The 24,829-nt window shown below is 36.7% G+C and overlaps 1 protein-coding gene across 1 annotated transcript in view; it reads right to left on the bottom strand.

The window, feature by feature from the left end:
• Positions 1–19,696: 19,696 nt before the first annotated feature.
• HPGD (15-hydroxyprostaglandin dehydrogenase) overlaps positions 19,697–24,829 on the bottom strand; it is a 30,697-nt gene continuing 25,564 nt past the window's right edge. The window contains exons 6-7 of the mRNA XM_059697619.1: positions 22,503–22,666; positions 19,697–21,488 (exon numbers count right to left, since the gene is read on the bottom strand). Of these exons, the coding sequence (XP_059553602.1) occupies positions 21,350–21,488; positions 22,503–22,666 (303 nt within the window). The 3' untranslated portion in view covers positions 19,697–21,349. The remainder of the gene's footprint in view (positions 21,489–22,502; positions 22,667–24,829) is intronic.

The raw sequence follows: 24,829 nt of genomic DNA, 5'->3' as shown, positions 1-24,829 counted from the left end.
GTGAGGTGGAGATATTAGCTTTATATAAAAAATCTGTGTTTTGGATGCTGTATGTGATTATTCAGTAGAGAATAATTCTATGTTAGAACAGAGAAGGAAAGCCACTTACTGTTTCAGCTCCTATTACTGATTCTTTGAAACTTTGATAGTTGAGCCGTGGATTCAGTGGTCCAAACCCTTAATGCCTATTATGTCCCTTTAAGTCTCTTGTTACCCAGGAATGCATTGTTTCAGTAAAAGCAGCTGACTGAAAACACGGAACCAGGTTAAGTCCTATTACCTTCACAGTGTCATCTGTCACTCTTAATTGTTCAGAAGCATTAACCAGGGTGTAACCCTGTTATTTTGAGAGGGTGAATTAGGAAGTGAAACACCTTAGCTAGGTATGATTGCACTTACCATGCCACCTGGCTCATCTCACAGTCACCTTATGCTGTAAACACTCCTTGTTGATGAAGTCTTACAGCACACACTTGGCTGAGTGGCTGAGGAAGCCACGCACCATTGTTTTCTCGGTGATTGCCATCCATGGAGAACATTTTGGCTTGGAAGCTTCTCCTCCTCTTCCTATATATCTAAAGCCTCTGTCAAAAATTAAATAAAGTTTGAACAAACTTTCCAGGACCTGGGAGTGTTTGATGAAGCTCCGCTTTTGGGGGGTGGGGGTTGCCAGGCAGTTCCTCTCTGGCACAGACCACTCTCCACAGAAATCCCCATAAATTAAACTTCTTTCCATGAGGTGGAGAGATGAGAAAAGAGCACCTCTGCTTTAGTTTCTTCCATAGAATAACGCCCATTTGCTTTATATCCTAAGAAGTTGACAGGTTTCGACTCTGCTTCCAGATGTCCAGATGGCTTGATTAAAAGAAGGATAATACTACATGACATATTTTCTTTTTTTTTTTGATCCAGAAAGAAACAGCTTCATGTCAAATCAATTGTAAGTTGTAAAGTTGAAGGAAACTATTATGTAAATAAAGAAGACAGATAAAACAGAAGAAAACAGGGCAGGTAAAGGCACTCTGCCCAGAAAAAAAGAAAAAAAGGCATGTAATAAAAGTGACTTCTTTTAAACAAAGGCTGAAATGTTTATTTGATTTACCACAGTCTGAATTATATGGAGCTCTAGCCCCTGAGGTCATCTCAAATCCAATATAGTTGCAAACAGCTCGTGCTCTGGAGTCTTTGCTATAAAATACAACAAAAAGGCCATATTTAAAGTTTAAACCAGAAGGAAAAAGAAACACTATAAATAAGCAAGTCAAGGCCAAGGAGACTCACCGAAAGCATGCATTCATCAACATCTAGACACATACTACTTGGAATAAATTGGATTTATTCTTCCATAAAATTTCATAACCCCTAGAAATTAAGACGTGCCGTTCCAATGTAAAGGTTAGCATTTTTGAAACCTCTTGACTATATTTTAACAAAAGTATGTGTATATAGTTAGACTCAAAGGCTACAGCTCAGACAGGTCTTTCCTTAGGTAGTAATTATGCAAGAAAAAGCAAGGAGCTGATTTTAAAAATAAAAGTGAGCTCTACCACAAAGGAACAGAGATCACTCTCAGAGGGAAAGTAACCTTAATTGGTGTGACCTCCTTCTTTATTTTGAGGCCTTTGGACTCTGTCATTGAAGTGGGTACCTTATGAATTGGCCAATATATAACCTAGTGGAATAAACATTAAACATTAGTTAGTGGGAGGTTCAGGTTATAGTCTTAGCTCTGCCAGTGAGGCAGGTGCCTTTAACTATGACACAGGAACGTTAGGTAATCTATTAACAATAAAAACAAAAGCAATATGCTCAAATGCTTTGAAAGAAAGATTTAAATTCAAGATATTATCATCATTATTATTAGAATACAAAAATAAAATTCATTGCTATAGTCCTAAAATATTTTTGGGGTTTTTCTTTTGTTAATCCTCACCCAAGGATATTGTTTCCTTTGATTTTTTTTAAGAGAGAGTGGAAGGTAGGGAAGAGAGAAAGAGAGAGAGAGAGAAACATTGATGCGAGAGAGCTGGCCCTGACTGGGGTCAGGGGTGGAGTCTGCAACCCAGGTACCTTCCCTTGACCAGGAATCAAACCTGTGACCCTTTGGTGCACAGGTGACACTCAAACCACTGAGCAACACTGGCTAGGACAGTCTTAAAATATTTCAGCTGGAGCTTAATTTTCCAAATATTGAATGTATGTTTTGGCCCATTTCCTTGAAAATGTGTGGGAGAGGCAGAAGAGAAATAGAGAAGGTAGGCCCATGGGTTCAAAGTAGGGAAATGAAACATTAGTAGACAACTTATAAATTTAAAATAATCTTATATATAATACTAGAGGCCCAGTGCCTGAAATTTGTGCACTGGTAGGGTCCCTAGTGGCTGGTTGTGGCTGGCTGGGTACTCCCTCCCTTCCCCCAGCTAGCTCCAACCCCTGGTCGAACTCCCAGAAGAACTCCCAGTCAAGGGGACAATTTGTATACTATGCTTTTTATTAGATAGGATATGTAACTCAACTGCAAGTTTTAGATCGCAAATGTAAAGTATAAGAGAAATGCTGTTGGGTTATTATTCTTAGAATAATAATTATTCTTACCTAGGAAGGTAAGAATAATAACTTATGGTAGATACTTTTGTTGAAAATGTTGGTTTTATAAAAATATAAATATATTCAGTATTTTGTTCACATTGAATCTGGTGGCTTCTGCAGTTTTGTTTTGGTTGTTTTTCCTCTTGAAATATGCCAGTACACTTAAGGTTAGAAATCATATTGAGAATTTAATTTTTTAAGATTTTAACTAGACTCTGGGTGGTAAGCACATAATGGAATATACAGATGATGTATTATGAAGATGCACACCTTAAACTTATATAATGTTATTAACCAATATTACCCCAATAAATTTAATTTAAAAAGACTTTTAGAAAATATAGTCATATTCTCAAGCTATCATTTAGACACTTAAAGATTCTATCTTTGAGGTAGAGGTTTTCAGAGGAAATTAAAAAGTAAATTCCTGAATTTGCCTCATGCCATGTTTTTCAAGAATTTTTTTTTTATAATTACTTTACATATTTTCTGGAAATTGAATTCAGATTCTTTGGCTGTAAGAATGAAGTATAATTATCAATTCGTCATGAGGGCCATAGTGAGAATGATATGTAAGTGGACTTTCTGAATTTTAAGTTTTTGGCATCATACTTATAAATGTTTGATTATCAATTTGTAAACAATTTTAAATTGACCTTTCTTCTAAGTCTAGGATTCTCTGCTACACTCTATTTGATTTAGTAACTGCAGGTTCCTTTCTGGATTGTATTACTAATTTCTAGGGTGGGATTGGGTATGTGGGATGGGGAGTAATGAGGAAAATTAAGACATTGTAGATCCTGTGGTTTGAGAAGCTTTGATATTCTACCCGTCTTAGTCTACTTCTGCCAAAACCCCATATCGAGAGAAGGAAAGCTGCTGGCAAATGAGCTGGTGTGAAATTTAGAAACCTAAAATAAACTGTAATTTTAAATATTTCCTGATTAAACAAAATAAAAGTAAAAGGTTAGAATATCAACAAAACTAGGAAGTTTTGGCATTCACCTAATGGTAAAGTGGTACTGTAGCGAAGGGGAGAAATTCCACTTTGCCTCCTCTGGCTCTTTTGGCTGGCTAAATAATCAAATCAAGAGACATAGTCACACACACATCAAAGTTAACTTTGTGCACACAGGAGCACCGCATGCAAGAGAGGGTCAGAGACCCCCTCATACATGAGAGTTCTGAGACAGAAAGGGAAAATGAGGTACGTATATGAACCATTCTGAGCTAGGGGTGAGCTAATGCACCTTGGCTTCAGAAGGTCATTGCAGGGAGAACACGTGTTTAGTAATTAGTAGTTTGCCCTCCCATACATGTAATCTTTTATTATGGGCAAAGCTCCTCATTCAAATTCTAGATATTGGGGGAGGGGCCAAAAGTTTCTTTTGCACCCACAGGGTTCCAGTTGCCTTTAGCTTAAAATAATCCATATCCCACTGAGGCACATCTTGGGGTGGCTTGTTGTGAACCCCCACTGTACCATGAGGGATCTGAATGAGGCTTAAATGATGTTTTGTCCCCTGAAAGCAAATCATAACCAGATAAATAGAGCAAGATTTTGTTCTTCAAAACAATAGTACATGGCATTAGTTTTTCTAAAGGTTGCAATTTTACACACCAAAGAGTTTTCTTAATATTATAAATTTTTATAAAATACTAATTCAATATCAAGTAGTCAAGTGGTAGTTTTACCTCAATAATATAATAATACCCGCCCCCCCTCACTCTGTTAGAAGAAATCAAAGCATTTTTTTTAGGGATTTTTTGAAGAAAAAAGTATTTTCCAAAGTGATCTTATAAAGATTTTTCTCTTAAGAACCTCCATAAATATTTGGAAACCCCTCTTAAATCAAATAACCTTTTATTTGATGTGTTAGAGTAAAGGCAGTTAAAGATGTAGCACATAGCAGAATGGAAGGGCAAAGAAACAACCCCATTTCTTTTAGAAATGCAAAGTTTATTAAATAAGAACAGAACCAGTTTCTGTTCTATCTGGATGCAAGTCTAGTGGTTAATCATTGCTTTCTCCCAGTGAGAAAAATAGAAAATTTTCTCAAAACTAGGTCATTTTCAGTTTGGATGTAAACTATAGCAGAGAAATCATGAAAATATCTTGTAAGGACAGATTACCAAGAAATCATTGACTGGCAGGATTAGGGAAGGTGAGGTGGGTATGGAAAGGGACTAAGAAGGCAAATTGTAAGGCTTAAAATGTGGCACCTATTTCATTTGTTTGTAGCAGGTTGCTGGCTTGAACCCTCTTCTAGTTCTACAAAATGTTCCTACCACTTTGCCAATTTTTGGTGTTAGGGTTCCTACTCATATAAATAAGTAGCCCAAATATTAGGATATAATTTTTTAACATTTCTACATAGACTGGCTCTGGAGTAAATAAAAATAAGTGAGGCTGTTTTTTTTTTTTTTAAATAATCTTTATCACTTTTCTATTCTTTCCTCACCCCTAACCGTCATTATGATCTGGTCTCTACTCAGACCTACTTTCTTCTGTAGGTTACCATGGTCCAAAACTCTTTCTTTCTCCACCTAATACAATTTGTGTTCAATTTCCTGAGGGTTATTTCTCTGCTGGAGCTAGTCTGATAAACTAATGCCTGCTGAGTTGTTTAATAATAAATGATTGCTCTTACCTTGCCCATCTAAGGTTATAATTTTAAATAGTAAGATCTTTCAAAGTCTTATCTTGTAAGCATGACTAATGCTGGGCATTTTATGCAAAAGAGCAGCTTATTAGTACAGAGAAAATTTTAGATGAAGCAACTGGACTTTCAAAGTTGGCATCAAAATTCATTTTTAAAAAGCACTTGATTTGACTACTACATATTATACAATACTAAAAGAGTGTTTGGCCCTAATTAACTCTGGATTTTTTTCCATTTGAAATTCTTGAGTTCATAAAATGCTACAGTAAGTGGAAATAAACAATAGTGCTCCATTTAACCTTCACTATATTCTTGTGTTCATTTCCTGGATAAGTCCACCTTTTCATATGCTTCATATATTAGTTGGGATATTTTGGTTGCAAATAACTAAACCCCAACTCAAAGTAGCATAAATACTAAATCAGATTTATTGGCTCACATATCTGAAAAGTCCTGGCATGCTTTGATTAAGATGATCTCCCAGTTTTCTATGATTCTCTTGGCTGTACCTTCCTCTAATAGTCTGGCTTCCTCCCCAGGTGGATTTGATCAGAGTCATAAAAATGGCTGCCAGTAGGCACAAGAGCAACATGTTACATGATTCATACCCAAGGGGAGAGAGATTGCCACTTTGTATAACCATTTAACAAAAGTCTTAAGATTTATTCTGATTGGACCAATCACTGTGGCCAGGAAGAAACCAAATGTTGATAGATTTGGACTTGTGTGAAAGCCCCTAATGGACCAATTCTTTTGTTTTAAATAGGGAAAAAATAATATAGCTTGGAACCTGGAGGGAGTCAATCCATTCAAAATTCATGGCTACAGCACAGGGGGTGAGGGGTGTTTCCAAAGGAAAAATCTAAGCGCAGTTAGTAAAAGTGAAATAAATTCTGAGTACATAACCAACTATTATTCACAAAGTTCCTCTATATGGAATCTATTCTTTCAGTTTTTGAAAAAAGTATAGGAAAACATAGATACAGAGGTTTGTTTGCCAAACAGGAAAATTGTATGTGACTCGTATTTAGTTTGGCAAAGAAAGTTCCTTTCTAGTCTATGGTAACCAGATCTTTACTCATTTCTTAGCATGGATATACATATCCAACCATGTGAGAGATTCTAAGTATATATAATTCAATGGCACTTTTAGCCCCCAGACATGTGGAGAAGTTCTAAGAGACCACGTACAAGTAACTTATGAGGAAAGTGACCAAGATGGTACCAGCCAAAGTTGTGAGTTCCACATGGTCTGGTGTAAGGTTTACAACTGAAGACAGGGCATGTATGATATCTAGTTTATGAAAATAGAATTCTGAGGAAAGAGCCAATTCAGCACTTAAAGAGTTAGCTAGGAATCAATTTTCTTGACCCTCATCTCTCTTCTTGGTTCTGTGGCTGCTATGTTTTCTAACAATTAGTAGTAAGAAATTTTAATTTAGTGTCCTTATGATTGCTCTTATTTCATTACAAAAAAACAGAAAAACAAAACAAAACAAAAACATGCCCTAACCGGTTGAGCTCAGTGGATAGAGTCGGCCTGCAGACTGAAGGGTCCCAGGTTCGATTCCGGTCAAGGGTATGTACCTTGGTTGCGAGCACATCCCCTGTAAGGGGTATGCAGGAGGCAGCTGATCAATGTTTCTCTCTCATTGATGTTTCTAAGCATCTATCCTTCTCCCTTCCTCTCTGTAAAAAATCAATAAAATGTTTTAAAAAAACATAAAAAACAACAACAACACAGCAGTTTTCTTTTAAATAAATGAAGGGAAAAGAAAGAAAAATCTGTCTTCAAATTTCTTCACTTTCAGATCATCATGTTTAAATATTTAAGGACAATCCCATTGACAGAAAGTAGCAAATATTTACTTTTCTGCTTGGTATTGACATATGGGCCTGTGACAGCCCTGTTCCAACACCCAACTTGATTGCTACCAGAATCTCTACATCCAAAAATATCTCCTTACCTTCCTCTGGTGCCTAGAATTTTTATCTGTGGGATCGTTCCTGATTTGCTTTTAGACCTTGTCTGGACAAGTTACTTTTTAGAATGCTTAATACAGCGTGCGTAGAAAAACATGCTACTAATATGCAGGTTAAATCACTGTGTCAAGCTTGGAATGTGAAATGCTTGGCTCTTGCCCTTCCGGCCTTGGCTGCATGTCTTTTTCACCTACATGTGGTGAAAGGAGAAAGACATGGAGCTCTGTTTGCTGCCCTGAAAGAGCCGGCATGGTGAGACATTGGTGTGAAGTATGTAACAGGGGCCCTGAAGGAGAAGGACCAGCTGAGTAAGACTACTGCTAGGAAATATTCCATTGTTTGGGCTGATAATTAAGATCTTTTCTGTTCATCAACTCACAGCAATGTAAATATCGAATCCCATGAGTTTTAATCGCTATGTATTAGAAATATTTCAGAATTGTCTGCTCAGCACCCCTCCTTCTCATGGGTACTATCAAGCCTGCTCTCTAATTCCTCTCTCCTGTCACTGTCCTGTTCACAGAAGGACACCATAACCGAACTGGATCAACTAGAATCCTTGTAAGAGTTTTAGAATGAAAGTAAGTATCTGACAGTATGCCAGGAATATGGGTACAAAGGTAAAAGTGTGGAAGCCATTAGTGGCTGTGTATTTTATTCTGTGGGCAGGACAAGCCAGAATGCAGAAACTAGTGTGATATTTTAATCAAATGAAGACATGAAAGAGATGCAAGATCCAATAGATGTTACCTAAATCTAAAAGAAAACATTAAAAAATACAAAATCCAATTAAGTGGTGAAAAATGTCAGGTAAAATCTCTGGTGGCAGAATTCCATTTATTAAAATCAGGTGAAAATATTAGAAAAAGGAACTGTCTTGAATCCTGTTGTCAGAGGCAGGAGCAGTATCAATCTGTATGTCTACAGTCCCAGGTCTTTCATCCTGGCCTCAAGTCATAGATCAATAGTAATTTTAACACACTGAGATGTTAAGACCAATTTCTTTTTGAATAACAAAATTGCCTTCCTGAAAAGATTTAAAATGAAATACAGCATCAAATCAATACTCTAGTATAACAAATCTTCACTTAACATTGTAGATAGATTCCTGGAAATGGCTGTTAAGAAAAATGGTGTAAAATGAAACCAATTTTACCAGGCTAATTATATGAATCAAAGAAGTTCCTATGGCATATTTCTGCTCACAAAATAATCACCCGTCTTCGAAATAAAGACCCCCCATTTCAATATTAAAACAGTAATGTGAGTTATACATAGATTTAAAGAAGATCAATCAAAACAAGTAAGATTATTATTTTCCAACGCCCTCATTTCATGTTTACAGGTGACCAGAGCCTCTCCCAGCAGCTCAGGGGACAAGACAGGCACTCTCCCTGGACAGCACATCCTTCGATCTAAGGGCCACTCAGGCCCACCGTACTCACTCAGACTAGGGCGATATAGATACACCAATTCTCCTCACATGCATGTCGTTGGGATGTGGGAGGAAACCGGAGTCCCTGGAGAAAATAGTCAAATAGAGGAGAAGAAACTGCAGTGCGGACACTTTTGGAGATCCTGGGTCCACTTGTTTCTGCCATTAGCTGCATTTCAGTCCCTTGAGTTCTGTAAGTCACCTTGGTGTCATAATTTCTTGCACTTGAAACCAAGAGCCTGAACTCATCTATGTTTTTCCTAGAATCTCTTCTGCAGAAATGTAATTTGTGAAATGCAAATTGGACACAATACCTCCTCTAGTCATAGCCATTCTAGAAGAGCCAGAGAAGCTCTCCAGCATAGGCCTGAGGATACTGAGTTTCATTCCTGAGCTGCCATCATTTCCCCCCCAGGGAGGTCAACTTCCCCATTTATTAAAACAAAGTGGATTTTATATTTGACCCCTGCCTCATGTGGATAAGGAGAAAATAAATAATGAACTTTGAAAATTTTTGAAAATAATAATTCTAGTTCAAGGTTGCTGGAATTGCAGTTACATTTCAAGAATCTCCCCAAAGCAGTTTACACTTCATTTATTTTGTAGTATTGGGGTAATAATGGTGTCTGTCTTATAAGATTGTTACAAGATTTGAAAGGAAGCGCTTGGCTTGCTGTCTAGAACAGAGTAAGTCCTCAATAAATGCTATTGATGCTGCTATAAAACTTTGTACATGGCATCTAGAAAACCTGTGAATGGTCCCTCCCTTTCACTGCTCATTGTCCACGTGACACTGCTGATTCTGATTCCCAATTGTGTCCTGTCCATTTTTACCTCTTCATCTCCATTATTACTGCATTTATTGAGGCCTCTACCATCTCTCCTATGGAATTTTGGAATATTTCTCCCCTGAGTTATCCACACTTTCAGGCCAGCCCTTACCTCCTCCATTCTGAATCCACCCCAAGATTATATTCTCAAACACCAGCCTGTTCATATTGCTTCTTATCAACATCCATGGAAGTTTCCCTATCGGCCAACAAAAAGTGCAAACCTCTTATAAAGCTTCAGACAACTTCAACCCTCAGTTCTAAACTCCTAGGGAACTGATAATTACCGTTTATTGAGCTAATTATACATTTTTCCTTCCTAGAACACCTTCCCCCCAAAATTCCTAATCATCTTTCAAGACTGGGCTCAAGTGTCTCCTTTTTTATGACGGCTTTTCCTTCCTTAACCCCTCAAGCAGAGTTTCCGTTATAATCTTCCCATCAACCCTGCCCATAAGTCTTTTACAATCCTTATAACATGGAATGATGACGCTTTCTCCCTGTTCATATCTGTTCCCCAAACATGATTGTGAGCTTCTTGAAGGCAGGCCTGTGACTGTTGCATCATTAATTCCTTGGTGTCTAGTACTGTGCTTGGCTATTCAGTCAACGTATGGGAAATTGCAGGCAGAACTACTGGTATGCTCAGAAGTTAGAATATTAAATGCAATTTACATCTAAATTAAATTTAAAACTTCGCTCATTAAATATCCTGCGTAAGAGCTTCAAGAAAATTAAGTTTTCTCACAAAATTTCCTTCTATGGGGGGAAATGGCTGTTTTGGATTATAAGCGCACTAAATTAAAGTAAAACAAGTTTGTCTCCTTAGAAAGTGGGGCAGGGAAGAAGAAAAACGTTTTTCATTACTTTCGTGTTTAACATGCAGGTTAATACATCATTAAAATTGGATTTGTCACACATAAGCTGAAATGCAACAGAGTTGATTGACTATGTTTAAGTCCGGGGGAGCTTAAAGAGGGGCTAGTTTCCCCATTTCTTACTGTCGGTTTCCATGTTAAAGGGGAAGAACCCCAACAGGAATGGATTCAGTGAAGCTCATGATTGAAAATGACTATGGGGGTGATTCAGCCTTTTCTCTCTACTATAAAATGCTCAAGTAGCCAAGAGGAGGTAATGAAAAGAGACACTAACATTTGCCTTAGAAACCTCAAAATATGAGTAGCCTTTTAAAAAAAGAAAGTTTTATTGGAGATTGCCTGGCTTTCTACTCATCAAGTTGTGTTTTTGTGTGTGTCTATGTGTGCGAAGAGCTCTCCAAATAGAGTTATTCTGCTTAGTTTTTAAAGTTTTGAATATTTTACAGCAATGACAAGAAACAGAACTGTTTGGAGTTCAGCATTCCTCATTAGTCACTCACCACAACTTGTAATAAGATGAAAAAAGATAATGGAAAGCAGAGATCAATCGCTGCTCTGTTGTACTGGGCATAAAATGATATTGAGAGACACAGAGCAACCCAGAAACCCAGCAACCTTAGGGCCTGATGTGTGATGTTTTAGAACACAAGTAAAAAGAACTGTCTGGGATTATGGCTGATATCGCCCCCTGCTCCCCCCCCACCACACACACTCACACCAAAACAGTTCAAATCAACCAGCAAGCAATAAGTAAACACTTGCTATGCACCAATGAGCTATTGGCAACCTGGAAAGGCCTGCTGTTCTGTCTTAGGCACTTTGATTATCATATGGAAAATGTATTCATTGTTCCATTGAGTCTAAATCAACAATGATTGCAAACATCTGCATGCATACAATTAAATTTAAAAAATCTATTCCTTATGCTTTTATTCTAGGCTAAATATGAAAAACATATTTCCCTGAAATTCATCCAAGTCTCTTCCTACTATCATTACCCTAAAACTCCCATCACCCCCCTACCCCATCCCTAACATTAATTTTCTCCCATGTGCAGGATTTCTATCCTACCCATCCCCCTTGCACTTTTTCCTACTCTCTCCCAAGAAGATTTACAGATAAAGATGAAAGAGGAATAAAGTAAGAAAAATCTAGAGCTGGAATTTGGGGACCCTGTAATTCGATAAAGATTAGCCCAGGTAAGGCGGGACTGGTGAATTGTGGTTTAATTGTGTAAGGCCTGAAACAATTGTCTGGAGGGCTGGACTTTGTGCCTTTGGAAATAGGAGGCAGAAGGTTTGGAGTTGGGGACTGACCCACTGAGAGGCATGTGTTAGATCCCACCAACATAGTATTTAGGGTTAATTGACTAGGACAGACCCTGGGAGCTGGAGAGCAGTTATGATAAAAATCAAAATACATTAGCACATGTAAAATGTTGTGAGAACTTGACTTTGGGATGGATCAAAGAAAAAGGGCAAGGAGGAATAAAAGATTTTAGGCAAGAAAGATGTAATTTTCTGACCCAATTTCATAAATAGCAGCATGTTTGCCTCCATAAAACCATAGGTGTCTGCTTGTATCACTCCTGTACATTTACAAAATCTTTTGTAAATAATATATAGGAAGAGAAGACAAAAAAAGATGAATTTTATGATAATACTTTAAGGGACATCAGATAAGGATGATAAAATTTACTGAAGAAAACTGATACCCCAAACATCCTCCTTACCAAGGAAATCTCCCCACACCCATTCCCATGGACAGGAAGAATGGCCCAGCCATTCATCAACTAACATTTTGTAAGCTCTTAGACACAAAATCTAAATAAAATAAGCACTGGACTGATCCCAAATTGGGTGGCCTCTGTGACTCATTTAAAGAGGTCCTTGCCAGAGGCTGGAAGTTCACACCTAGGTGTCTGTACAAGATGGGGTAGCAAGTGCAGAAGCAGCAAAGTAGGTCCACACAGTTCTGAAAAGCCTTCTACCAAATTATCCCTCATATTAAATAAGTAGGAGAAACTGGACATTAACAAAGGTTAGAAAAAAGCAAAATAGTGAATGAAAACCATACTGACCTTTTCTGATTATGGGAAGCATAGTATTACTATGAATGCTATTAACTTGCTATAAACTTAACTGCAAGGACCATTATGTAGTACTATAGAACAGAAACAAAATTAAAAGTAATTTTTTAAAAAATATATTTTATTGATTTTTTTACAGAGAGGAAGGGAGAGGGATAGAAAGTTAGAAACATTGATCAGCTGCCTTCTGCACACCCCCTACTGGGGATGTGCCCACAACCAAGGTACATGCCCTTGACCAGAATTGAACCTGGGACCCTTCAGTCCGCAGGCCGACGCTCTATCCACTGAGCCAAACCAGTCAGGGCTAAAAGTAATTTAAAGCCCTTTTGGTCCAACTTTCCACTTACACAGATATGCTGTGTACAATATCCTTAATAGGTGGCTGCCAGCCTCAACCATTTCAATGATCAATGAATTTTCTGCTTCCAGGGCAAATGTAATCTCATTTAGAGTATCCTAATTCTGATGGTACCTCATACCACATTCCTTGTATCTCCAATTACTAATAATTCTATTCCCTTTTGAAAACTATGTCTCTTCTGTCTTCTTTTATAACAACTACAAAATTTGAAGTTTTGTATACTTCTCTCATTGCACTTAAGATAAAACGTAAACTCCAGATTTTTAAGCCCTCTTAAAATGTGATACTTAAACTCAAACATAATATCACAGAAGTCATCTGATCAATACAAAGAAGAGTGGAAACATTAACATCTAGTTTGGGGGAATATATATTTACATATATATATATATATATATATATATATATATATATATATTGATTTCAAAGAGGAAGGGAGAGAGAAATATAAACATCAATGATGAGAGAGAATCATTAATTGGCTGCCTTCTGCATGCCCCACACTGGGGATCAAGCCTTCAACCCTGGCATGTGCCCTGACTGGGAATCAAATTGTGACCTCCTGGTTCATAGGTCAACACTCAACCTCTAAGCCACACCAGTCAGACAGGGAACATATATTTTAAGGCAGCTTAGGATGCTTTAGCCTTTTAATAGACATTTCATTCATTCATTCATTCATTCATTCATTCATTCATTCACTCATTCATTTTACTTCATGCACAGCATGTTCTATGAATTGAAACAGATAAAGTCCTTGTTTCTATAGAGCTTATATTGTGGTAGAGTAGAAAAACCATATGAGGTTAAAAAAAATAGCAGAGATAAATTTACAGAGAATCAGTCTTATAAAGATAAAAATAAAAACAAGGGCGATGTGGTAGCCTAGGGTAGAATTGCTAAATAGGTTAATTTAGAGTAGTGGTAATAGGAGGTCTTACTGAGAAGGTTATATTAGAGCCAATAATATGTGGGAAAACAGCCATCTAGTTAGAAGACCGAGCACAAGGGCCTGGAGGGGAGAGATAGTTTTGACACATTCCAGGGTCAGCAAAGCTCCTGAGCCTAGAGAGAAGTCAGACAGAAGGGGAGTGAAAACAGGTGGGATTTTATTCTAACTGCAATGGGAAACCATTGGGGGTTGTAGAGAGAGGTCAAGATGATTGCATTTACAATTTCATTACTCATGCACCCATTTGTTTTCTATTGGGTCTCTCATTATATATACTGATTTTTTCTTTTTTCTGTTCTTTAGATGTATCAACTATTATTGTGTTTCTTTCTTTCTTTAATTTATTTTTATTGTTGACACTATTACAGATGTCTCCCACTCCCTCCTTCTTTGCTCCCCTCCACCCAGCCCCAGTCTGCCCCTACTCTGGCCCTCACCACACTGATTGTGTGTTCCTGGACGATGCATATACATTCTGTGGCTAATCCCTTCACCTTCTTTTCACCCAGTCTTCCTCACCCACCTCTCCTCTGACATCTTTTAGTCTATTCCATGTATCCATCCTCTGGTTCTGTTTTGTTCATCAGTTTATTTTGTTCATTAGATTCACATATAAGTGAGGTCATATGGTATTTGTCTTTCTCTGGTTGGTTTATACATTATTTATTTTGTATATTACATTAAACACTATTGATTTCTTAATATCTAATAGTACTTAGTGGTTCTTACCATGTCCCAGAAAATATAAATAATTTAGGACACTTTCCTACTTGCTTCCTCTTGACTTTTGTGTTTTCATATATTTCTAATCCTAGAAGTGATGATTTTCATTGCTTAATACAAGAAATCTTTTTTATTTCCTCACACCTTTTTCTTTTTCATTACCCCTTATACCTCCCTGCCTCTCTCTTCCTCCATCTGGGTATCCTTTTTGGCGCCCGAAAAACTCCTTGCTTACATTTCTTTGAATGTAGATCTGTTGTAACAAATTCTCTGTTTTGTTTTTTTTTTAAACATCTTCTTTATTGTACCTTTAATTTTGAAAGAGTTTCTTCTGCATGTATAGAACTCTAGCTTTATTGTTTGTTTGTTTTGGAACTTTGAAATATTATTTCATTGTCTTCTGACTTATGTAGTTTCTGTTATGAGGACACTTGCCAATTTTACTTTTGTTACTTTAAAGATAATTTGTCCTTTTTTTCCCCTCTGGCTTTTCCCCCCTTTGTTGTTTGTTTGTTTTGGTCTGGTCATTGGCTTCCCGCAGGCAGTTTTTACTATCATTTGGCAAGCTGTGCTTTTCTTCTTGTCATTTGCATTGTTTCTGAAATCAGTAGCTTGAATTACATTTGGAAAATTCTTGAATTTTACTTTCAAATTTTCCTTCTGCCTTGATTTTCCTTTTCTTCTTTTCTAAAACTACTTGTACCTATGTTAGACTGCTTTGAGTTTCATATTTCTCTCATGCTGTTTTTCTCTATTGTCCATCTCCCTTTTTTTTTTGTTTCAGTTTAGATATTTTTAATTTAATGCTAGGAATTGTGTACAAAAGTTAGAGAAGCTTTGGATGATAATTTTTCTCCAGAGAAGGTTTCATTGACTTATGGCAGACAAGTAAAATAGTGGTACATCAGTTAAATCTAATAAGGAATTAAGTTCATTTGAGCCTGGGGTTCAGTCTCTGTAAAGCCTGGTCTCTTTTTCTGGTTTGCCCTTACTTGTAAAGTACAGCTTTTTGGGGGCCACAAATGAAAGCCTGGGAGATTTTCTATTGCCTCACAATCATAAAGGACACGTCATTATTTTTTCTCCCCCACATGTAATCTGATGAGAGCTATGTTTAGTTTTTCCAGTCTCTTAGCAGCCACCTTATACTTAGCTTGTCTGCTTCTCAATCCTAGCTGCTTATGGAGTGTTGAATGGCCTGTAGTGAACCTGGTCCAGATCTTTCTTTTCTGTAGTTCTTTTCTCTAGATAATCTTTCCTCTCAAATTCTGATGTTTTAGTAGTCCTAAACTCCAATCCCCACCCCCAGCCTTATAACATTTTAATACTGTTTTATTCTACTGTTCTGCAATTTAGTAGTCATGCTATGCTAGTTTCTCATCTCTGTGAATTTAAAAATTGGCCTCAGTGGAAAAGTACCAAAAACACTACAATCGTTTTGGTGAGCTTCTCTTTTCACCAATGTCTTGGTCTCTCAAATTCTGATTGCCTGGGTGGCTTTCCTATGCCATCAATGAGATTTTTTGCATTGACCAAGCTTTCTTAGGTTTGTTTTTTATCTCTTCTTTCCTTCTTCTCTCCCTCTCCCTCCCTCCCTCCCTCCCTCCCTTCCTTCCTCCCTCCCCTCCCATGAAAGCCAGAAGCTACTTAATAATTTTTGTTATTAAACATGCTCTATTTTAAATGTCTTTTTTTTCTGTTTTAGGATTTTCACCTTTTTCCTGTAATATCTTTGTTTTCAGAGCCTCCCTGCATCAGCTAGCAATTGCTGCATTATAAAGAACCCATACAATAGTGGGTTAAGACAGCTATTTATCTCACAACTCTGTGGGCTGGCAATTTGGGCTGGGCTCAGCTGAGCCCTTAGTTCTGTTGTTGTGAGTCAGCCTTGGCTAATCTCCTATGGGGCTCACTCAGTCCCTGCTGCTGGCTGCTGGGTTGGCTAGGAACTGGCAAATAAAAAGTGTTTTGGTTCTTCTCTATGTGGTCTCTCATCCATCAGCAGGCTCTCCTCATGCTTGTTCATGAGGTGGCAGGATTTCAAGCACAAAAGCAGACACATGCATACAAAAGCTTCTTCAGAAACCACCCACTATTGATTCTCTTGCATTGTTTTGACAAAGGAGGTCACAAGGCCAGCCCATATTCAAGATAGGGAGAAATAAACTCCACCTCTTGTTTGGAAAAGCTAAAAAGAACGGTTGTCATATTTTTAATCTATAACGCTTGCAAAAGTCGTCATGAATTCTAATATTAAATCTCTTGTACTTTTGTACAGGGTGTCCCCAAAACATATAGACACACTTTAACAGCTGAAGGCTCAATTGATGTTTCTTTCTTTTCAGCCAGACTAACCTTCGAACAAAGGAGAGTCATCCTAAAATGCTACTGGAAGTTTGAAAATGCACTTGAAGTACAAACACTGCCTTTATAATTATTCAAAGTATGTATACATTTGGGGGGGAGCAACCCCAAAATGTATACACAGTTTAAAAGCTGATTAACTCAATTTTCACTGTTTCAGGTTTAACTGATTTAAATAATGGGTGAAGCCAGACTAAGCTTTGAACAAAGACAGTTTATCCACTAGACTGTTTTATGGGGATACATAAACGATAAAGCTTATGGTACAAAACCAGCTACAGCTGACGAATTGAGGGCCCGCAAATACCAAACAAAATGATTGTTGATGTTTGCAATTCCATTGCTTCACATTACCAGCAGGGCCTGGACAAGAACAGTTATTGATTTGAAAACAGGCATTGACAATATATATATATATATATATATATATATATATATATATATATATATATATATATATATATTTATTTCTTTAGATTATTTTAAATTTTGAAAATGAACTATATGTTAATAAACACTGACTTTATAATCATTCAAAATGTGCATACTTTTTTTGGACACTCTATATATTAATAGTCTCATCCACTGAGAATAATGATAGTTTTTTTCCTTTCCAATTTTTACATTGCCATTTCCTTTCATTGCCTGATTGCACTTAATAGACCATCCTGTACAATTTCAAATGAAAGCAGTCTATCTATGTCATCATGAGAACCGTATAGGAAGAACTCAATGTTTACAACAGAGCTCTGTGGCTGTAACCACCCCTCCTCTTGATTTTCTTTTCCTTTCTATAGTTTCCTTCTGCATCTTTGTCTGGGGGCAGTGTGTGCAAGTAGCTCACCATGTCTGCATGTTCTGGATTGCAATCCTTTGTGTTTCCTGAATAAATAATTTTCAGTGATGGAATACCTAATTATTTCTGTTTTCCAGTTGACACTGGGTTGTATCATCATTCCACGTTTGGCTCTTTAGTTCTCTTGTAATACTTTTTAAAAAATGTTTTTAAATTGATTTTAGAGAGAGAGGAAGGGAGAGGGCTAGAGAGATAGAGACATCAATGAGAGAGAAACAGAGATTGGCTGCCTCCTGCACATCCCCTCCTGGGGATTGAGCCTGCAACCTGGCATGTGCCCTGAGGGGGAATCAAACCAGGAACCTCTTGTTTCATGGGTCAATGCTCAGTCACTGAGCCACACGGGACAGGCTCTAATACTTTTGTAACCAATACATTCTTTCAGACTTCAGTGCCATTTTCCAGATCAGTCCTTAATCAATATGTGTCTGCACTAATATTTACATAAGACACCCTATACTAAAACTTGTGTATATATAAATTTTGCCCCCAAATTGCTCAGTAATTATTTGTTGAATGAGTGAATATATGTGTGTCAGTGTTATTTGAAAACTGGGGATGGGGAATAGTTTAATGGTTCAAAGGTAAACTTACAAATCCCTATTAAAATTTAGTCTAACTATATGCTGATGATGTAATTTTAGTAAGGAGAATTAGAAGTGGTGCTAATAAGTTTGAATGGAATTATAGGATTAAAATGGTAACAGTCAGAAATTCAGAAATGAAGGCTGTCTGGAGGCAGTGATTGCAGTCAATGTTAAAACAAGTAGCTTTTGAACGTTTTTCACTTGGACCCTCAATAAGAAATATATTTTACATTGAGAATGAGCACGAACACATATGCATGAGATGCCTGCTGCATTTTTTATTCATTTTCTTCTGTCATATCCCATCCAACATGATACATACAATTTGAAAAACATGGATCTAGGCATATTATAGGCACCACGGTAGTCTGTGGAAATTTATCTAAAGGATTAAGGCATAGCTAATCCTTTGTTCACTCTGTCTTCCCCTACAGGGGTTATCTCTGGTTTTTGTTCTGGTAACGGCAGCCTAATTTTCCTCTTGAAAATTATCCCTCTCCTTTTCTTAGTCCATAGGATGCAAGTCAATTTCCTGCCCATGCTTTGTGTTCCCCAGCACCCTCCATTCTACCAGCTCTGGGGAAGGCATGTCATTTGGTATCTCTCTGACTACACGCATGTCTCAGTAATCTGCACATAAGCTAAGAAAGGCCAATGAACTCTTGCCAAAAACAGGCTCTTGTTTTTCCAGTTTGGAGGTTGGAGAGAATCCGGCTGTAGCTCCTGGAAGCACCATATGAAGAAAGCTGCCTAGGAGGGAAGCCAACAAGAGGACAGAGATGGAGGACCGAGGACATCACTTGTGACCTTACATCCAATCACCTTTTCCAGGGCACCAGTAAGTGTGCCTTTTGAAATTCTAATGTAAGAAAAAAGCTACCCATCAAATGATATTTAGTATGAGAATGACTTTAGATTTTATTAAACATGTACATTTCCAGACCTCTTCTGTGTCCTAAATTTATGAATAAATAAAGCATAGATGGAAATCATTGACATCATCACTTGTATCTTGAATGGTATTATAAGTATCTAAGACTATTGTCATATTGAAAAAAATAGGTTTGTTGGACATTTCAATGTCAATAGCGAATCTCAATCTTTTTTCAGTGCCCACACATTTTTAGTTTTGCTGCTCTGCGAGCCCTACTTCATGTATAGGGAAAAGACATTTGAAAAATACATATTATTCACATTTGGATTTTCACTGAAAGATACAATTAACGGAACTAAACCTCCCCCCAATTTAATATTTATTTTTTTTCTTGACCAGCATGTAGAGATGTCATATAACATTATCGATTTATTTAAAGCTATTTATAGAAGATAAATTTTAATGTAAAATAACTTTTTAAAATATAAATCACATTTTTTAGTTCTACCCAGTTGTAAATATCTGCGTAGTTTATTAATTTGAAAAAAATTAAAAATCAAAGTACAGAGTTTACTGAAGGCTGCCGATACAAAGAATTATCCATGAATGAAAAGCTTAAGCTACAGCTTTAAACATTACAGTGGAAAAATATATACAAAAGTGACACACCACATATAGTACCCATGTTATTCACTGATTGGTCACTGCCGTAATGTACAAATAAGGTTGTGCTAATTATACAATTTATCTCTATTAGACAGTCACTGATGTTCATTTCTTGGTGGCTTTTGAAATACATTATGTGAAGATTTAGACAACAGTTACTCATATTCAAATTCCCTTTTAAAAGTGAAGGCAACTTGTTCTCTATGGCAGAATTAAAACAGAGCAAGATATGGCAACACTCCAGGATCTCCAGGAAATATTTATTAATCTCAGGTGGATAAATTTTGTTCCAAGCTGGGAGCTCTGGAGTTAGCAGACACAGTGAATCACTCATACAACAATTACATTTTGTATTTTGTATAAGTTATAAGAGGAAAGGATTGAGTTAGAAATCTTGTGCTTTCACTATTATTAGCTTTAATTATTGCTTGTGAATAGGGTTGCCCAAAGCAGGTGCACTTAATGATCCCATCTTAAAAGACCTGACAGGGAAAACAGAAATACACCACAGCTATTTTTACCTCTTATGATTATGGCTCTGAGCATTCAAAAACATTTACAGTGGAAGCTGCAACAAATTGGCTTCTTCTGCATCGCTATACATAGAACACTAAGTAACTTCTGGAGATGTGTGTGTGTGTGTGGGGGGGGAGTTTCATTAAAAGGAAGGCACTTTTGAAATTAGTAAAAATAAATGAGAAGTAACCTGAAAAAAAATTACATCTGTATTTGTTTTCTTAATAAGTGTATCTTAAATACAACATTTTAGGAGCACTATCTTTTCTGCTGTAGCTATTACAAATTTCATTCCTGAGATTTTTGGACTCAATGAAAGTTTTTAAAGTAAGCAAAGAGAGAAAAACCGCTTTTCCCAGACGGGAAGCTGAACTGTGAATCAACAACTCAGCCAGTTACATTCTGTCATTTTTCATGCATCAGATTTTTCATTTAGGATTGTACGCACACTGTAATTTATTCCTTAACTGCCACCAAATAGGCCACAACTTTAAAAGCTGACATGTTCAGCTGAAAGCTGGTATATAAATTATTGTTACTAAATAGTTGCCATGGTCAGTAGCCTCCCTCTTTTAAAATGCGAATATTGAAAGAAAATGAGGCATGTCTTTTACATATGGTTTGATTTAAATAACAATTCAAGTATCCCCTTTAAAATGATGTTCTGAAAAACAATATTTATGAACCACAAATTTAAATACATGTTTTGAAAAGCAGAATATTCCTTGAATATCCTTTGTTTTAATCATTACCTAGACCATAAGGATCAAAACCTAGCTTTGGTTCACATCATATTTTTGACAGTCCCCAATTTTTTCTCTCTATATTTAACTAATCATTTAGGAAAAAATTAACATCAAGTGCATGAAGGGAAGTGTTATACAATAACATTTCACTTTGAAAGTTATATTCGAATGAAGATATGGTCTGAATATAAGTCACTTGTGCTTATCTTCAGTTATGGCTGATATAGAAGATGTTCACTGAGTTTTTACAGGAAGTGGAGTTGCATCATAGTCTTGAAAATGAACTCCCTTAGAATATGTGATCTTCATAATAGCGCCATTTAAAGCATCATCTTCAATGAGTGTTATTAATCCATCGGCGATTGTTGATGGGCTAAAAGGAAAGGAAACACTGGTGTTTTAAACTAAAGATGAAGGCATAATTTTCACTTCAGTTTTTAGTTACTTTTGAATAATTTACTACTTTTAACATGTAATAGGAAAATGTTTATCAGGAAGCTGATAAACATTTTTTATTCAATTAGATAGTAACTAAGTTATATGATAAATTAACTAATAGATTTCCAATCCTAACCTGCTATCATTTTGACAGGAAGGATTTATGAATTTATATTTATTATTTACATTGACAAAATTACTATTTTCTCATCTTTATTCTGCCAGTACATGTTAGACTTATCAGACAGAAATGTTATTCGAGTGAAAATAGAAAGAATTTTAGCTAACATTAATTGCATATCTGTTACTGAATCTGTTGCTGTTTTAAGTACTTTACATGGATCAACTTATTTGTGGACTTTCAAAAGTCCCCTAAGTTTGTTTTAATATTATCCCCATTTCACATGTGAGAAAACTGAGTTTTATGGAGAAGTTCATGGCCAGAAGTGGAGTTGGGATCTGATCCCAGATGGTCTGATTCCATCAGCATGAAAGCTATGACTCTATACTGTGAAATCTGACTGCTCTAATTCAGACATCGTTCACCAAACACGTGTTGATCCATTGTTTAGTATAAAAATGATTGCAGTTAGGGGGCCATATGAAATTTCACAAAGGGTATAAGTAAATATGGCTTGGAATTTAGGCTGATAAGGAATCACTGCTTCCAAAGATAACTAAACATCACCTTTTTACACTATATCTGATTGTGGCTGAAGGTATTAATAATGCATTGTCTATATCTTAATGCAAAATTCATAATGTAGAAACAGTCTATTCGGAAACCCAGAAAAGATATTTTCTTTCACAGAGTATGCCAAAGCCAAACTTTGAAGTTTGCATTCATTTCTCAACTTCAAAACTTTATTCCCCCTCCCCCTTTTTATTGCTTATTTGTAGATAGTGCTTTGCTCCATCAAATAAAAAAGATAGGTATAACTTTACTCACTCCAAAATCCCATAGTATTTCATCATATCTTTGATGTGGCATGCATATTCTATATATTGTCCCATGTTTTCTTCTTTTTCAATGGTTTCAAGGATGGGCGTATTGACAAAGCCTGGGCAAATGGCATTGATTCTCACACCACTGTTCATAAGATTAGCAGCCATCTGCCAATTGGAAGAGGAGAGTTTCAGGTTTCAGTAGTCTTGCAAATGCACAGCATAGGACAGACTGATAATTAAAGCTATTCAAAGGCTCTGATAGGAAAAATACTAGTCAGATATCCTTGTGGCTTCATAACAATGGCAATATTAAAGTTGGTTCATAGCAGGAAGTAAAAGAATATGTATCTAAAGTGTTGAATTAATTCCGGAAAGCCTCACCTAATTAAATTTTTTAAATGAATATTACTGGAAAACCCTTGAAAATACTTAATTATCTAAACTGCTCTTATCTAGTGAACACTGCAGAATCTGAAGGTAAGAAGCTGAGGCTTAAACTTAATATCCCAGGTTTTCTTTCAAAGATTAGGGCTGAATAACAGAATAGTTGCTTAAATAATACTATTAGTGGAAATTTTTAAGACTTTGATTAATTCTAAAGATACTCTTCATTATCTAGAAGACAAATTTAAGTATTTTCAGACTATCTTTGGCTTAATTTTCACCCCACTGATGTATTGGAACTAGCTGTAAAACAAAATGTAGTTGATTATTTGGGGATTCCATTTGCTTACTTGGCAAAATTAATCTGTAACCCCCCCCCCCCCACCCCCCAATTCCCTGGGGCTTTCAGGGTCATTTGCGGACAAGCCACAGAGCAGGGAGAAACTTGAATTGCCCAATGCCAATGTTCCAACTGAGGTTCAACAGAATGATACTCTGTTTTCTGGTTTTAGTTCTTCTAACTATAAACAGGTCTCCTTTTCACAGTGCATTCAGTCCATGTTTTTCTTATTGTTGTGCTTTTTGTTTGTGATTTTGCTATTAAAAATGCCCCTTCGCCCAAGCATAGTGTTGAATTGATGTCTAGTATTCCCAAGCAGGCCTTACCGAAAAAATATGTGTGTTAAATAAGCTTCACTCAAGTGTGAGGTGTAAGTGCTGTTGGCCATGAGTTCAACATCAATACAATACATATTAAATAAGGTATCTTTAAACAGAAATTCACATAAAACTTTACACAGAAATTAACATATGTATTAATTGACCAAAATGTTGTGACCAGAGGCTCCAAGAAAATGCTAATTCAGTGATTAAAAGTGATTTTATAGACCATAACAATCAGGAATAAGAGTTGACTGTATAAGTTCCCAGTCTTGCAATTGTAAATATGAGATTTCTGGTCTTTGAGGTTTATTTTGATTTTTAATACCTTTATGTGTTTATTCAAAAGTTGAGTTAAAGATTAAGCCTTTGGAAATTAAATTTCCAGTGAATTTAAACTAAGATTGTGAGAGCTTCTTATCTTTCTGATTGAACATTTACTGGTCACACATCTGTTTTCTTTATCCTAGTATTTTTTCTGTTGTTAATATTTTTCTCTTCATCTGTCTAGACTCTATTTCTCACTAGACTAACCACTGCTGAGACCTCCCAATTTCCTCATTTCTTCCACATGTGTCATCTCAACATATTTTCTAACTAGCAGTCAGAATGGTCTTGTTGAAATGGAAATCTGATCTTGTCACCCCTGTGTGTAAAAAATACATTGATGGCTTCACTCTCACTAAAATCTAAGCTCATTACTACAACCCATAAGACCCTCTTGGTCTGGCCCTTGCTTACATCTTTAGTCATTTCTCATCCTACTTTCCTTGCTCATCTAGCTTCATCCAAGTTACCTTTTTTTTTTCAGTTATTATGAAAGGAAAGCATTCCCATTTTACATTGTCTTTTTAAAAAAATGTATTTCAGAGAGGAAGGGAGAGGGAGAGAGAGATAGAAACATCAATGATGACAGAATCATTGATTGGCTGCCTCCTGCAGGTCCCACACTGGAGATTGAGCCCGCAACCCAGGCATATGACCTGACTGGGAATCAAACCGTGACCTCCTGGTTCATAGGTCAATGCTCAACCACTGAGCCGTGCGGGCTGGGCCCCTTTTACGTTATCAATGCATGTGATCAATTAGGTCTAAAATTTTTTTAAAGCTGTGTACACTTTACACGCTAGGGCTCCATGGAGACATCATCCTTCACGACTCTACCCAGTGAATTCCTGCCCACCCTTTCTGCCTGCCCCTAGGCGCTCACTCAGTGACAGGTAATGGCTGAAGCATACTGCAAATTCTCTTTAAGGAAAGCAGAAGTTAATGCTTTTTAGATTT

Source organism: Myotis daubentonii, chromosome 5, assembly GCF_963259705.1.
Source record: "Myotis daubentonii chromosome 5, mMyoDau2.1, whole genome shotgun sequence".
NCBI lineage: Eukaryota > Metazoa > Chordata > Mammalia > Chiroptera > Vespertilionidae > Myotis > Myotis daubentonii.
The sequence above is the reverse complement of the archived record's forward strand: the minus strand, read 5'-3'. Positions and strand labels throughout refer to the sequence as shown.